Source organism: Panthera uncia, chromosome B4 (assembly GCF_023721935.1).
Source record: "Panthera uncia isolate 11264 chromosome B4, Puncia_PCG_1.0, whole genome shotgun sequence".
Taxonomy (NCBI): Eukaryota; Metazoa; Chordata; class Mammalia; order Carnivora; family Felidae; genus Panthera; species Panthera uncia.
Window position 1 is genome coordinate 2,813,209 of NC_064809.1, and position 14,389 is coordinate 2,827,597.

The window sequence follows — 14,389 nt, forward strand, 5'->3', positions numbered from 1 at the left end:
CAGGGAGGGGGGAGGTCGCACTCCTGGTCTGGGTGCAGGTCTGTGAGGTTTGTGCCAGGGGTGAGGGGCTGGGGGAGAGGACACGGGGCGCAAAATGCCGCTTCGTGTCTACCTGCTGGCCCCGTGGGATGACCGTATTTGTCTGCAGCCCTCCTTCCTTACGGAAGTGATCTGTCACTCATTATGGGGCTGAACGCAAATAAACATTGAGGTAACTGGGAGAAAGAGGCCACTTTGAGCTTTGTGTCATCACCGGGAAACCCAGACCACCTCCCCGACAACCCTTTACGTACCAACTTCAAATGAAGAGTCTGAGGTGAGCCGGGGGCCACGGGCTGTGATGTCCCACTTTCCAGGGGCTGACCACTTAGCGGTAGGCGAGGTTTGGAGGGGAGGCACCCGTGTAGTTTGGACCAGGGCATTTACGTCAAAAACTATGAGGGAAAAATAATCTCTATTTAGGTTTTAAATTTATGAAACCTAACAAAGTGGAAAACACGGAAAGAGGAGAGCACATTCGTCTTTTATTCTGATCCTCCCCAAGACCGTATGTGAAAGTCTAGAAGGGGATCTGAATGTTATAAAAACTACAGCAAATAGGGGGCGCCTGGTGGGGCTCCGTCGGTGAAGCGTCCAACTTCGCCTCGGGTCATGATCTCACAGCTCATAGGTTCGAACCCCATGTCAGGCTCAATGCTGACAGCTCAGAGCCTGGAACCTGCTTTCGATTCTGTGTCTCCCTCTCTCTCTGCCCCTCTCCTGCTCACGCTCTCTCTCTTTCTCTCAAAAATAAACATTTAAAATTAAAAAAAAACTACAGCAAATATATTTTGTGCAGTGTTTTCCGCCACGATCCCTCTCCACACTTCTGCGATATCCCACCACTGGGGACTCCCATTTACGTGACCCCTCGTTTGCGGGATCATTCCTCTCCCGTGCGACCGGTGACACCCCACTTTTCAAATGTCCTGTCCCGTGCGACTGAACCAGTCAGGTCACACCCCACTTTTCAAATGTCCTGACACAGGAGACCCGTGATGGTGTGTGAAGCCATTAGGTGTTCTGTGTGATTACCGCGATCCCAGCACAGGGCGCCGACGGGATGGCCCGTGCAGCAGGGACGGTGGCGGGGGGGGGGGCGGTATTTTGCCACAGTGGTTCCTGAAACTGGCTCCAGGCCCTGACCTCCCCCCCACCCTGCCCTGGCCCCCCAGAGCTGGCCCGGGCTCTCCTCCTTCTGGGAAGGGGCGGGTCACAAGCCTTTGCTCGTCGGGCTGGATAACAGTTTGTGTATTGTTTGCTAGAAAGGTGTTTTTTTTGCCCCGTTCTTGGCTTTGCTCTTCCGAGCTGCGGCTCTGTGGCTCTGGGGTTTGCGTCTCTCCGATTTGGGCGCTGTGAAAAGGATGGGCCCAATCCAAGCATTTCCAGACTGTTGTCTGGGGTGCCTTCGGGGTCACGTCACCCCCGTGGGCGTTGGCCCTGGGCCGGGGCGCTGGTGTGGACAGACCCCGCCCCCCGATGGATGTTTAGCTTGCTACAGCTGCCCGCGTGTGTTCCTGCTGCTGCAGGGGACCGCGTGCACGCGCACAGATGCCCTCTGCCTTTCCATTTGGTTCCATTTCACCCTGGGGAGGGGCTCCCTCTGCCTTGGAGCTCCAGCCAGGACCCCACCCCCCCTCCCCTGCCTGCTGGGGGCTCTTGTGACCGACAGCGTGTTTTCGATTTGGTGCAGACGATTCTGCCTGGACTCTGGGCGTGCAGCACGCGGGCCCCACAGTGTTTGTCCCCCTCGCTGGGGACGCTGTGGGGGTTCTCCAGGCTCCAGCTCTGTCACCAGCGGCCACTGGGTCTGGAGGGTGACTGCGGGTGCTGGAGGGAGGGGAAGGAAGTCATTTCCGTTATTTCATGGTTGAAGAAACTGACTGGTGTGTGTCTTTCAAAAAAAGAGACTTTGCTTTTTCTGTGTCTTTTCGTCACGGGCAGAGCTGGGGAGAAAGCCCCAGTCCCCCATCCGGCCGGTGACGGGGATGGGACCTACTACCCCCGGGGACGCTGATGTCTGCAGACATTTTGTGGCTGTGACGTTATTAGGGCTCCAGGCATGTGGTGCCTGGGGACCAGGGATGCCACTCAGCTCCCTGCGGTGCCCAGAACAGCGGCCACAACAGGGAGTTAGTTATCTGGCCCCGAATGTCCACGCTGCCCAGGTCAACAGGCGGAGGGCGTGGGGTGGGCCTGGTGGCCGCGTGCATGCCAAACCTTTGGGTGTTGAATCCGGCCTAGTAACTGTCAGCATTAATCCTTGTCCGGTTTAAGAGTTCTGTTGTGGTTTTGTTTGTCGTCACTGGCCCTGTGTCTTGGGGGTATTGAGATGGGATAGTCAGATGAGATCTCTACCACCAGACTTCACGGTGTCCCCAGTTCAGGAATCGCCTTGGGGCACATCAGCTATGCCCGCCCCCAGGAACGTGGGTTCCTTGGGAGAAGAGCATCTTGGGTTTTCTCTGGAAGAGTCTTGACACAGGGAACCAGACTTCTTCTCCCCATCATGGGCTCCGCTGCCCGCTTTCGTCCCGACCACTTTTTGGGCCGTATTCTTGGTGCCCTCCCTGAAGGGGTGGGGTGGGTGGGGGTCCTGTCGGCTGGGCGAGCCTGGCATCCCGCCCCTCCCCGCAGATGGGCAGCGCGGAGTCCTGAGTCTGAACAGATCCCATTTCTTTCAGGGAGGGTCTGTGTGCAGGGTGGTGTAATAACTGCTTTACTGGTGACTGGCACCTCGGGAAGAAGGTGCCGGGGACAAGAGCAGAGGGCAGTGTCTGTGGCTCGGCCCCAGGAACGGCCGGCCCGTGAGTCCCAGCGATGGGGAGCTAACGGGGGCAGCCTGGAGAGGGGCTCCCTTGAACCGAAGGCATCTGTCTGGAGAAGACACCTTGCTTCTCGTGACACCCCTCCCGCCCACCCCCAAAAGAGGAGTTCTAGGGAACAGCCTGTCCTTTCTGTCCCCATGGGGGGCCGTCCTGGGCTCACTCAAAACTCTGTCGCCTCCCACCCTCAGACTTGGCACTGGGAACCGATAGCATGTCATCGAAGTGAATCCGTTCAGGTACCATCAGCTCTTTGTCACCATGTAAAGGACCCTGTCTTTGAAATCCAACCGACTCTGAAATCTGCTGGTTTTTTTCCTAATTCATTTGGGCAGCAGAATGCTCATCCTTTACCCGCCCACCTAGTGTGACCGTCCCTGGGACGGGCAGGGGGCACCGGCTGGAACCACCCCCTTCCCCACAGTCGTGACAGAAGTGTCTCCAGACGTGGGCAGTGGTGCTGGTGGGCACAGTCACCCCGTTGGGGACGGCTGTCCGAGACCTCTTGGGGCTCAGATTTACAAGACGTTTGGTTTTCTTTCTCCAAAACCTCACTCAGCGGTCTATCCAGCTGCCTGTCGGTGTGTATCGCCCCCCGCCCCCACCCCCCCCGGAGCTTGACTGGAGCTTTCGAGGTTCCCCACGCGCCTAAAGAGTTAAACGGGTTAGTGTTACATAAAGGAAGGGTTTTTGGGTTTTTTCCCTCAGCAGAAAGTTTGTGGGAAGTGTATTGATGGGAAAACGCTGGCAGTCCTGCTCCAGGTCTGGCACCCGGATTGTTCTGTCTGGCTGCAGCCGGGACTGCTGTAAATCCGGGCCAGGACCACGTGCTGTTGTGCTGAGCCCTTGGGCACCGTCTGGGGAGGAGGGGGCGGGTGGCCGATTAACCCGTTCTTTCCACCTGGTGAGTCAGTTGTCGCTTTTTCTCCTTTTCCTTTCAGGCTCGGGTTTTTCCTTAGAGACCTACAGGTGTCTCTAGCTGTTCGGGGACGGCGATGACGAGCACGTCACATGTTTTCACAGGACTGTGCCCAGGACGCGGTCCCGGGGTTGAGGAGGGCCGTTAAGTCCTCTGTTCCTCCTGTCTTTGGTTGCTAGAAACAGGAGGCCAGATCTGTCTCATATAATCTGCAGACTCAAAATCCTATTAGCAGAAGGTTTTTCTGCAGATTTACAGAAATTACAGCTCTTTAAACATGACTCACTTAAAAGTCTTTCCTCTTTTTCGTGTGTTTATTTTTTTATTTTACGGAGAGAGGCGGGGAGCTGGGGAGGGGCAGAGGGAGACAGAATCCCAGGCAGGCTCCTTGCTCATCACACAGCCCGACGCGGGGCTCGATCCCACGACCCTGGGATCATGACCGGAGCCGAAACCAAGAGGTGGACGCTCAGCGGACTGAGAGCCCCCACCCCAGGCGCCCGGTGTCTCTCCTCTCTGAGATAACGCTTACCAGTTGGGCATGGGCACACAGACCTGGAAATACCCACAGGCCCGTCTCTGGTCTTCTGAACCCTGAATAAAGGCAGGAATGATTCCCGGCACATTCAGCAGCCAACCTTCTTGTTAAAAGATGTCGACGCGGTAGTCAGACTTCCTGGAGAGAGGGGCCTCGGCCAGGTCAGAGCCGTGACCCTGGCCTGGCCGGCTTGGGCTGCAGGCCGAGACCCTGCTCGTCAGAGCTGACTTAATACCCTGATAAACCAGCTTTAATCTGTTCACAGAGTGGTGTCGTTTTCCCCTTCCGAACAGAAACCCCGTTTGCCACGGGGCACGTGACTTCTGACGGGCTGCCTGTGTTCACCGTCTTTAAGCAAGAAATGTCATGCTCGGGGCAGAAAGACAGTGACCACCCAACCCCCCACTTTCCAGCCAGGCCGGGTGGGACAGCAGCGGTCCCCTCCTGACCCGCCCTCCTCTGCTGGGCGTGGGGCGTCCGGGTGTGATGGGACATGGGTGCCCCCTGTGCTCCTGACGGGGGGCGAGCAGGCCAGGATGACCAGGGTGACTTCTGGGGGGCGTGCTGGCCTGCTCGGACCCGCCCCACCCCTGCCCCTGCCTCTGCCTCCCCCCACTCTCCACCCCGAGTGCTGGGAAGGCCAGGTGACCAGCACCACACTCTCTTCTCCTGCAGGTTTGACACTTAACTGTTTCTACATTTTAACTTCCTTAGAGTCAGAACTACTAACCCACAAAGCATCTGTCTAAAAACAGTAGTAGGATGGCCCGAACGAGCAGTCAAGTGTGTGTCCCTTGCAGATGACTTGCGGGGTCGGCTGCCCGGCTCCAGCAGGCCCGTCCGCATGGTTACTGGGTTCACAAAGGTCCTGTGGCCGCACGCAGCCGGATGACAGAGGTAACGGGCATAGGGCTGAGCGTCTCTCCCGCTGAGGGCCCGCTCCGTGACCCGTCTTTGGACCGTCCACACGCTGGTCCTGCTTGACACAACCTTGCCCTGGTTCCCAGTTTAGTGTTTTAATCTCGGAAATATAATCTCCTTCCGGGCCTTTGCCCCGCCCTGCGTTATCACCGCGGGGCCGTGTCATGCTGATTTGCTGTGACCCGCTGTGGCCGTGGGTTTTGTGACCGGCCTGGGACTCTGTGTTACCCGCTTCGGTGTGGAGACATCCGATAACGCCAGGGGGCTAACGCAGCACGATGGTGGACCGGCCGGTTTCCACAGGCACACTGTGTGGGGCTCCGCTGGGGCCCGTCCTGTTCTAACCAATTTTAGAATTCGAGAGTCTGACTGCAGCTCGGCGGGACACGTGTGGAGGCGGCTCTGGGGCATCGTCCCCGAGGTCCCGGTGCCCTGAGCGCTCTCAGGCCCGCTAGGCTGGAGCATCCAGGCCCCAAAGAGCCCTGGGGTTGGGGCGGGGCGGGGGCGGCGGTGAACTGGGCGCTGGGTCTGGGAGGACCTGCTGTGTCACCGGGGGGTCCGCCCAGAATCTCCTGTAGCAAAACAGCCGACGTTCCTGGACTTCGAAGGCACCACCGTGAAGGACCCTTGCCCGCCGCTGTCTCACGCCCACCTGGTTTAGCAGGATGGCATCTCCTGACTCCAAAGCCTCCAGCGGTCGAGAGCGCCCCTCTGTGTGCTTGCCGTTAAGTCCTGTCGGTGACGTGCTCTCGTTTGTCAAGGACTAAAGTGGGAAACCAAAACACGTATCTACGCAAAGCGGCAGAAGCCCAGGAGAGGTCTCTGGTGTCGGTGGTCACATCTAGAAAACACTTCGCGGTCGCGATCTTGGCTACAGTGTTTCTGCTGGTAGCTGGAACGTGTGCCACTCAGACGGCGAGATGCTGGGCGAAAAATGCCAGAAACGGGATCCGGAAGGAGGTCGTCTGGCTGAGGAGAAGGGTGGACGCCTCCAACATGAGCCTTCTAAATCACAAAGCGTCCTTCCCATAGCACGGGACTCCGGTTTCCTTCTGGGCCTTTATTTAAAAGAAATTACGCAGTATGAGGTCTCTTGTGAGAGGAAGCCACCCACCGTGGACTGGTTCCGACTCTTCGCAGAGCCGATTTAACAGGTGCCTAAAAATGCAGGTCAGAGTGACCTCTGAAGGCAGCACGGGGTCCTGGGGACAGACTGGGCCCCCAGGCCTCCCTGGACATTGCTCAGGACGGTTCCAAGGGGGTCAAACTGACTTCAGAGTCTGGGCCACGTTTGGAGACGTCACCAAGAGGTGTTGCTTGAAGCCTCCACAGGTCGTCACACTTGGTGCAGCCGCGAAGGGTCTCTCTCTGGCTCAACACCGTGCAAACGAGGGCCAGCCAGGCGGGGAGCGTTACTCTGGGGTAAAAACTCAGTGCGGTTGTTCCAGCTTTTGCGTGCCTTTACTCCCGTGTGAGTCATGGAACTCGCTCTGAAGTCAGACTCCAAAGAGGATGGCAGAACATATTTTGGGCTCTTGGCTGTATTGGAATAGGCATTCAAACCTCCAAAGAGGCTTCAGTAGAAAATAGCTCGTCCGAGCTTGTAAATTATGGTACGTTTGTGTAAAACCGGCCTTCTTGGTTTAGTCACGTCTTCCTGGGAAGCGAAGGACGGCTTAAAACTGCGGTCAGATGTGCCCGAGCCCCCCACCCCTGCCAGTCACTTCCTCCGGCCCAGCCCACGGGTGCTTCCTTTCCCATAGACAGCCGTGCCGCGCGAAATAAACCGTCTTAGGAGGATATTCTGCCTTTCCAAATGTGTGTCATGTTTTCTAGGAGGATTTCCCACGTTCCTACTCCAGGAGCAAAGGGATTCGGAAATGTTTTTGTTGAGTCAGTGTTTAAGGCTGAGCGGTGACAATACAGGCAGAGGGAACTTTTGCATTCCCCACAGAGGCGCCGTGCAGGGCACACGAGTTGCCCGAACTGTCCAGGGGTCCGTGCCGCCAGCCAGGTGCAGCGGAGACAGCCCTCGACAAGCTGGGAACACTGCCCCGGCCTCCGCGTCCTCGCCGGCACTGGGGCGCCCGGGGCGGCCCCTTCCCCTGGGTGTCCTTGGTGACCTCAGGACGGAGGGTGCCGGCATGACTCTGGCGGCCGTCGGAGTGGGGGAGCGGGGTGTTGGCTTTCTGGGTTTTGCCGAGGGGTAGCGCACGTCACCCTGCCGTGCGCGGGACGGCCCTGGTTTACACCTGCCGTTCTGGCCTCGTTGAAGATGTTTTCTCTCGTCGTCAGGCCCGCGCGCGGGTTTGGGGCTGAAGCATCGTGCTGTGCGCTGGGTCCAGTTCAGCGCAGGCCTGTGTCCTGTGACACGTGCTGTGTCCCTGCATCCCAGGCTTCAGAGAACGGAGCTCGGAAAGCCGGCACCGCCACGGACGTTGAATGCTGTTCCCGTATCTGAGGAATGGCATGGCGTGTGGTGCGTGCAGGGTGACGGGGGGTGGGGGGGGGGGAGTTCTTAGCAGAAACTGGGGAGTTAGTTGGCAGGGCTCGGTGACAGGCAGTCCTGAGGCCGGGGGCTCCCTCCCTCTGCGTCTGCTCCCTGCTCTCTGTCTGTCGTCTGTCTGTCTACCGTCTAGCTGCCCGTCTCTCTACCTGTTTGTAACACGCTGCTCACTGTCCCTGGGAGTCCCTTAGAAGCAGGGAGGGCCTGCCTTTGCATTGGTCCCGGGGCAGCGTGTGTGGCTGGTGACTCACAGCTGGCACAGCACAACTCACACCTCTCAGGAGCCCCCCCCTCCAGGGGCCGGGCCTGGCCCACGTCACCCTCCACAGACATCCTCGGCGGCCCCATACGTTATATGGACAGGGCTAAAAACGCACACCCGGTAGGCTTTGTCGCTGCCCCATGAAGACGGCCTATTCTGGGGGGCTGTGGGGAGCCTGAGCCCAGGGGTCACGTCCTCAGTACAGGAGGCGTGGGGGAGGCCCGCCAGCTCCAAGGCGAATCTGCTCATGGCTCCTCTGCCCCACTTTAGTCCATTCCATTTGTCCCTCTGCTGTTTGTCACACAGAACACCAGACTGTGACACATGCATGGGTATATGTATGTTTAGATGTTCGTATACTATATGGTGTAAAACATTATGTGACTATAATAGATTACATACAACGTATGTTCTGTGTAACATATAAAGTATGTATTTGCTATATTTATGATTGTAATTATATTGCTATTTTGTAAATGTATATGGTTGTATGTTGTACACAACATATTACATGTTACCTACAATGTGTATCTGTATAGCCTATAAACATATATACACAGACACAGGTGTGTGTTGATAGCCTGGTGTTATGTGTGTGACAAACAGGAAAGAGAGAGGTGGTCTGGAGTGAAATAGAACAAAGAGAGGTTGAAGGCAGGTTCATTCTGTATAATTTATAGACATACATCATGAATGTATTCTCGCTGTGTAACACAGAAATAATAAGTTCTATAATACGATGTTTCAGGATGTAAAATAACAGTAATGTATCGTATGCCATGGTATACGATATAATATGTTAACGTATATCATATATTATTACGATACAGTGTATTAACACCGAACGTTACATCATACGGGAACATATTTTTGACGGGAATCTGTACTCGTAAGCACAGGTTCACGCAGTGATTGCCCGTAAAGGCTCCTGCCCTGTTGATTAACTTTCACACATGGTCTCTACTCGGTGGGCCATTTCGTTTTGAAAAAATCCTTATTTTTTTCCTTCCTCTTGACCTCCACGAGGGTAGGAGATACGAATCCACCATAACCATCTATTATGATCAACTTTCAAAGTGCTTAGTGCCTGTTCCTTTTTAAGGTTAAGTGTCCTGGGGAGAGAGTCTGGGCGGTAAAGATGTAAACGGGTGTGTCTGTCTTCCTCGACCTTGTGCCGTCTCTGGGGAAAAGCGAGATGCCCTTAGAGCCGGAAGGTCCTGGTCCTCGGGCGCCTTGCCCCCCCCCCCCCCCGCCCCGCCCCGTGCTGGCTCACCGCCCCCTCCGGCGAGTCAGATGCAGCTAAGCACAGGGTGAGGCGGACCGATGGCTGCGGTGATCCTCAGCCGTGCTTTTCAGAAGCCGAACACGGGACGGTGTGTGTGTCGAGAGCGGCATGGATAGCGGCCCGGGGAAACTGAGGCCCAGACAGGAATGCTTTCTTGCACGCGCAGCGATTGACATCACTGTTTGCACGTGAGTTTGTCACGTTACGATCAGTGTTAGGGGAAGTATCTCCCCTTTCAGCCTGCGTGGAGCTGTCAGGTGACAGGCAAACTGGCTTAGTCCCCGTAGGGCCCCGGACGAGTCTGGCAAGAAGTTCCCATTTGTTGGGGGTTAGACTGAGGAAGCTTTTGTGCACATTTGCCGCCTAGAAGCAGCACGGGTGGCGCCCTGCTCGGAGCCGCCGGGGTCCTAGGGGCTCAGAGTCCTTCCTCACTCCTCGCCTTACTTTTTCACAGGATGTACAGGTGGATCTGCTGTCTCAGTAGAGTTGAACCCAGTGTTTTTTTTTTTTTTTTACGAGGATGTCCACCCTCTTTCCGCAGGGTTACCAAGGCATGGTTGATGGCGGCAGTAACATCGTGGAAGCCAACTGGGAAAGCGTCTCCAGCATTCTGCAAGTGGTATGTGCTCACTTCCCATGCTCCCTGTGTCTCCAAAGTAGGTCACTCTTGTAGTGGGAAAGCTTTGGTCCTTCGGCTCCGGTGATGCCGGAGGCGCGTTAACGTGCCGGCTGGCATTACCATCCTGGTCCACTTCTGTGGTAGGGACACATCCTCAATCGGTGGCTTAATTGAACTTTTTAACACACTTTGCATCGTGCCAGCAGAGGATTATTCTTGCACTGGAGAGTCACGCGTGACAGCGGGGGTTCACTTGTGGACCTTGTCGTGGATTTCGGGTTTGTTTCTGGTTTGTTTGTTTTTTTAATTTTTTTTTTTTAACATTTTATTTATTTTCGAGACAGGGAGAGACAGAGCATGAACAGGGGAGGGTCAGAGAGAGGGAGACACAGAATCCGAAGCAGGCTCCAGGCTCTGAGCGGTCAGCACAGAGCCCGACGTGGGGCTCGAACTCACGGACTCACGGACCGCGAGATCGTGACCTGGCTGAAGTCGGACGCTTAACCGACTGAACCACCCAGGCGCCCCTGTTCCTGGTTTTTTAAGGCCGGATTAATGTTGAGGCAGCTTCAGCTTGTTGGCGCCTGCTGGCTTTTCGAGAGTCACCGGGCCTGGGAACGATCCCCGCCGGCGGCCTCCGAGGGCTGCGGGATTCAGTGGGAACACAGCTCCCTGTGCCGGGCTGAGCCAGATGTGGCTGCTGGCTTTGGTTGTGCACAGCCGTGGGACCGTGCTGCTGTAGGCAAGACAGGTGCCGACCCAGAACGCAAACGGAGCCTGCCCGGATGTCTCGTGCCTGATGAATTCCCCAAACACCGTAGCTCCGTGAAGGCCCGAACCGGTGGAAAATGGATGGCAGGGAAAGAATGGATTTCACAACACGGGTCTTTACTGGTGGTTCCGGCCTGTTGAAATGGACACGTTAACGTGTCGCTCACGTTGAGCGTTTTTCAGTAGAAAGAAACCAGACTGATAGACTCTCGCTGAGGGTGCTCGTGCGACAGAAGGACGGACGGAGTAGATGGTGTCTGACTGTGAGCGGAACGTATTCACCGTAAGGGAGGAAGGAAGTCCCGCAACTCGGGACAGCACGGGCGGACCTCGGGGTGTTGTGCTGAGGGGGGCTGAGTCAGACCCAGACAACGTCCGTACGGTCTCACGTGCAGGTGAGATCTAGAAAAGCTGAACCCGCAGAAACAGAGCAGAGCAGTGGCTGCCCAGGGCTGGGGGTGGGGGAAACGGGGAGTCGCTGGTCCAAGGGCACAGACTCCCAGGTTGGGGGTGAGTAACCTCCAGACCTAACGTACAGCGTGGTGGCTACGCTTAATGATTCTGTTTTGTACACTCGAGAGTTGCTAAGGGAGTAAATCTTCGTCCTCAACACACACGCGCACGCACAGAGGTTACGGAGGTGATGGAGGTGTTAATGAACTTGGTTATGGCGATCATTTCACGGTGTAGATGTGTGTTGAATCACCGTGTCCTAGGCCTTAAAAACTCTTAACAACGCTGTATGATATGATACTGAAAGTTGCCAAGAGTAGATATTAAACGCTCTCACCACAAAAGAAAGCGAACGTGAACGGATAAGCAGGTCAGTGAGCCTTCTCGTGGCGATCCCTTCGCAACACGTGCATGTATCAAATCAGCACGCTGTGCACCCCAACTTATATCACGCTCTAGGTGCGTTACATCTCCGTGGCCCCCGGTGGGGAGAGGATCGCCGGGTGTACGTTGTAAGGCTGGTTACACACTCGTAGGTCCTATCCTCTGCCCTCCCCGGAAACAGGCCGGAGGGACTTTTACAGCCGTCAGCACTTAGAACGCTATTTGCAAAAAATGAGGACGCGTCTTCTGAATTCCAGGCAGCAAACCCACGTGTGACAGGACCATTTCCGGTCTGGTGCCGCGACCGCCCAGGGAGATAGGAACCCAGGCGGGGCTGTGCGGGGCGCGGAGGGCGACTCGTTGGCGATCCTCAGTCGTGGCTTAGCTCCTGAGGCCCCGCGAGCCCCTCGGTGTTTATGGGCTGTGCCCGCTTGACCTCCAGTTGTCAGCAATCCCAGGACCCTCGAGTCGCTCTCGGTCACATCAGAGTGACCAGTCCCTCTTTGTCCTTGCCCAGCACCTTCCGCCCCGGCTCACCTTTGCTGGGCCACACCGTGCCTCTGTCTCCGCCATACTTCCCGTCAGTCGCACGGGCTCCTTGGGGTGCAGAGCACTGTGCCTTATGAACTGAGCCCGTACGTGAAGGATTGTGTGCAAATGGAGGTGTTATAAGTGAATTCAAGATGTATGTAAAGAAATCCTGCTTTCTTTTATTTATTTTTTATTTCTTTAATTTTTTTTTAATGTTTATTTTTGAGAGACAGAGACAGAGCGTGAGCAGGGGTGGGGCAGAGAGAGAGGGAGGCACAGAATCCAAGGCAGGCTCCAGACTCCGAGCTGTCAGCACAGAACCCGACGCGGGGCTCGAACTCACGAACCGTGAGATCATGCCCTGAGCCGAAGTCGGACGCTTCACAGACTGAACCCCCCTAGGCGCCCCTGCTTTCTTTTAACTCGTGACTAGGGGTCTTTCAGTTTTGAGAGACCAAGTGTGAAAAGCCCTGACTTGTCTCTCCTGGAAATGTGGGTGATCCAACTGAAGTTTTCTGACGACTTAGCCTTTAAAAAAGGGCGGGGGGAGCGGGGGGAGATGTTAAGACACAAATGTCTTTGGCTCACAGGTTTCTATTCTGCCCGCATGGGGAGCTCCAGGAGAACGGGGGCCTTGGTGCCCGGGCGGCTGGCCGTGCCCATTCTCCGGTCACAGCTGCTGGCCCGCGCCCGCCCGTGGGAGGCTCGGTGGGTGGGGGGCGTGGCCGCCCCCGCCGTCCTGCTTCAGCCCCGGCCTGGGGACGGCTGGGTTATCTTGCGGGCTCCTGCGTTCTCTGCGTGTTCACTGACGCGCTGGTAACGCCCCGTGTCAGCTCCTGCGGGGAGAAGGCACGGACACGTGGTCTGGTTTCTTTCCAGGGAGGCACCATCATAGGCAGTGCTCGCTGCAAGGCCTTCCGCACCCGGGAGGGTCGGCTGAAAGCCGCCGGGAACCTGGTTCAGCGGGGCATCACCAACCTGTGTGTGATCGGCGGGGACGGAAGTCTCACCGGGGCCAACATCTTCCGGAAGGAGTGGAGCGGGCTGCTCAAAGAGCTGGCCGAAAATGGTACGTCTGTGCGCCCGCCTGTCCCCCGGGGGGTTTTCTGTTCCCTCCGTTCATTTGCCGTTCCCGTCGGAGCGCTCTGAACTCAGGCGTCCGCCCGGCTGACTGTCGCGGGGCGTTTGGAGGTGAGGGTGCGGGTGTCCACCACCCCGTGCGTCCGGCTCTGCCGGGGGCCCCCCGGTGTCTGCCTTGTTGCGAGACTTGAGGTGACTTGTAGCGGAGGACCTTCTGTGTTCCGCGGCCCGTACCTTGGAAGGGTGCTGATGCGGAGGTGAGGCTTGGCATCCGACACGGCCCGCGGCAGCTCATGGCCTCAAGGGACAGCCCCTTCTGACGGGTGGGAAGCTGGCAGGAGCAGGGGCCCCAAGTCTGCGCCGTCTGTCCGTGGATGGGAGGGCGGCCGTCAGGTCCCGCGGCACCTGCCGCCCGCTGCACTCGGGCCCACAGCAGGCTCTGGAGGCACAGGGGGGTCACCGCCGAGTCCCTGCCCGCGCCCCCCTCGGCAGCTCTCTCCCGAGACCCGGAAGCGGGTCCCCACCACCGCCCCCCACGTCGGTGAGAAATCCGCGGGAGCACGCGCAGCGTCCCTAAGCTCCCGGGTCTCTGCGAGTGACCCCCCCTCACACGGAGGGACGCCTGCCCGAGGCCGCCGACGGAGAGAGGTCGGGTTTTACTAAAGCCGGACGCAGCGTGCTCCCCCTTCTCTTTCTGCGCTGAGCCCCTGTGCCCGGCTGGTGACATCTCCCGGCCGCAGGCTGGCTGCCGTGCCCTCAGGGCGCAGACTGAGCTTGTTCAGAAAACACAACGACATGTGGGAAACCGGGGCGGAGTGGCGGCTTTGTCTCCCCGGGACGCCCCGCTTCTCGCTGGCCGTGTGCCTGTGGGGACGGCGGCGGCCCGTGTTCAGGGCCTGCGGTCTGTGTCCCACGCAGGCGACATCGACAGGGAGGAGGTGCAGAAGCATGCCTACCTCAACGTCGTGGGCATGGTTGGCTCCATCGACAACGACTTCTGCGGCACTGACATGACCATCGGCACTGACTCCGCCTTGCACAGGATTATCGAGGTCGTGGACGCCATCATGACCACCGCCCAGAGGTGAGCTGGGGAGCGGGCGCTCGGCTGGGACGGGCTGCCAGCCCCGGGAGGTCCCCTGGTGGGCGTCCTGTGCTGCAGTGTGGACCTCAGTCCCGACCCGGGAGGTCCCCAGATGGGCGTTCTGGGCTGCGGTGTGGACCTCAGTCCCGACCCCGGGAGGTCCCCTGGTGGG

General features: G+C 57.6%; 1 protein-coding gene across 3 annotated transcripts in view; it reads left to right on the forward strand.

Moving 5' to 3' along the window:
• PFKP (phosphofructokinase, platelet) overlaps positions 1-14,389 on the forward strand; it is a 45,638-nt gene that overhangs the window by 12,738 nt on the left and 18,511 nt on the right. For all 3 annotated transcript variants that reach the window (XM_049624504.1, XM_049624512.1, XM_049624495.1), the window contains exons 3-5: positions 9,837-9,914; positions 12,933-13,122; positions 14,052-14,217. In XM_049624504.1, the coding sequence (XP_049480461.1) occupies positions 9,837-9,914; positions 12,933-13,122; positions 14,052-14,217 (434 nt within the window). The remainder of the gene's footprint in view (positions 1-9,836; positions 9,915-12,932; positions 13,123-14,051; positions 14,218-14,389) is intronic.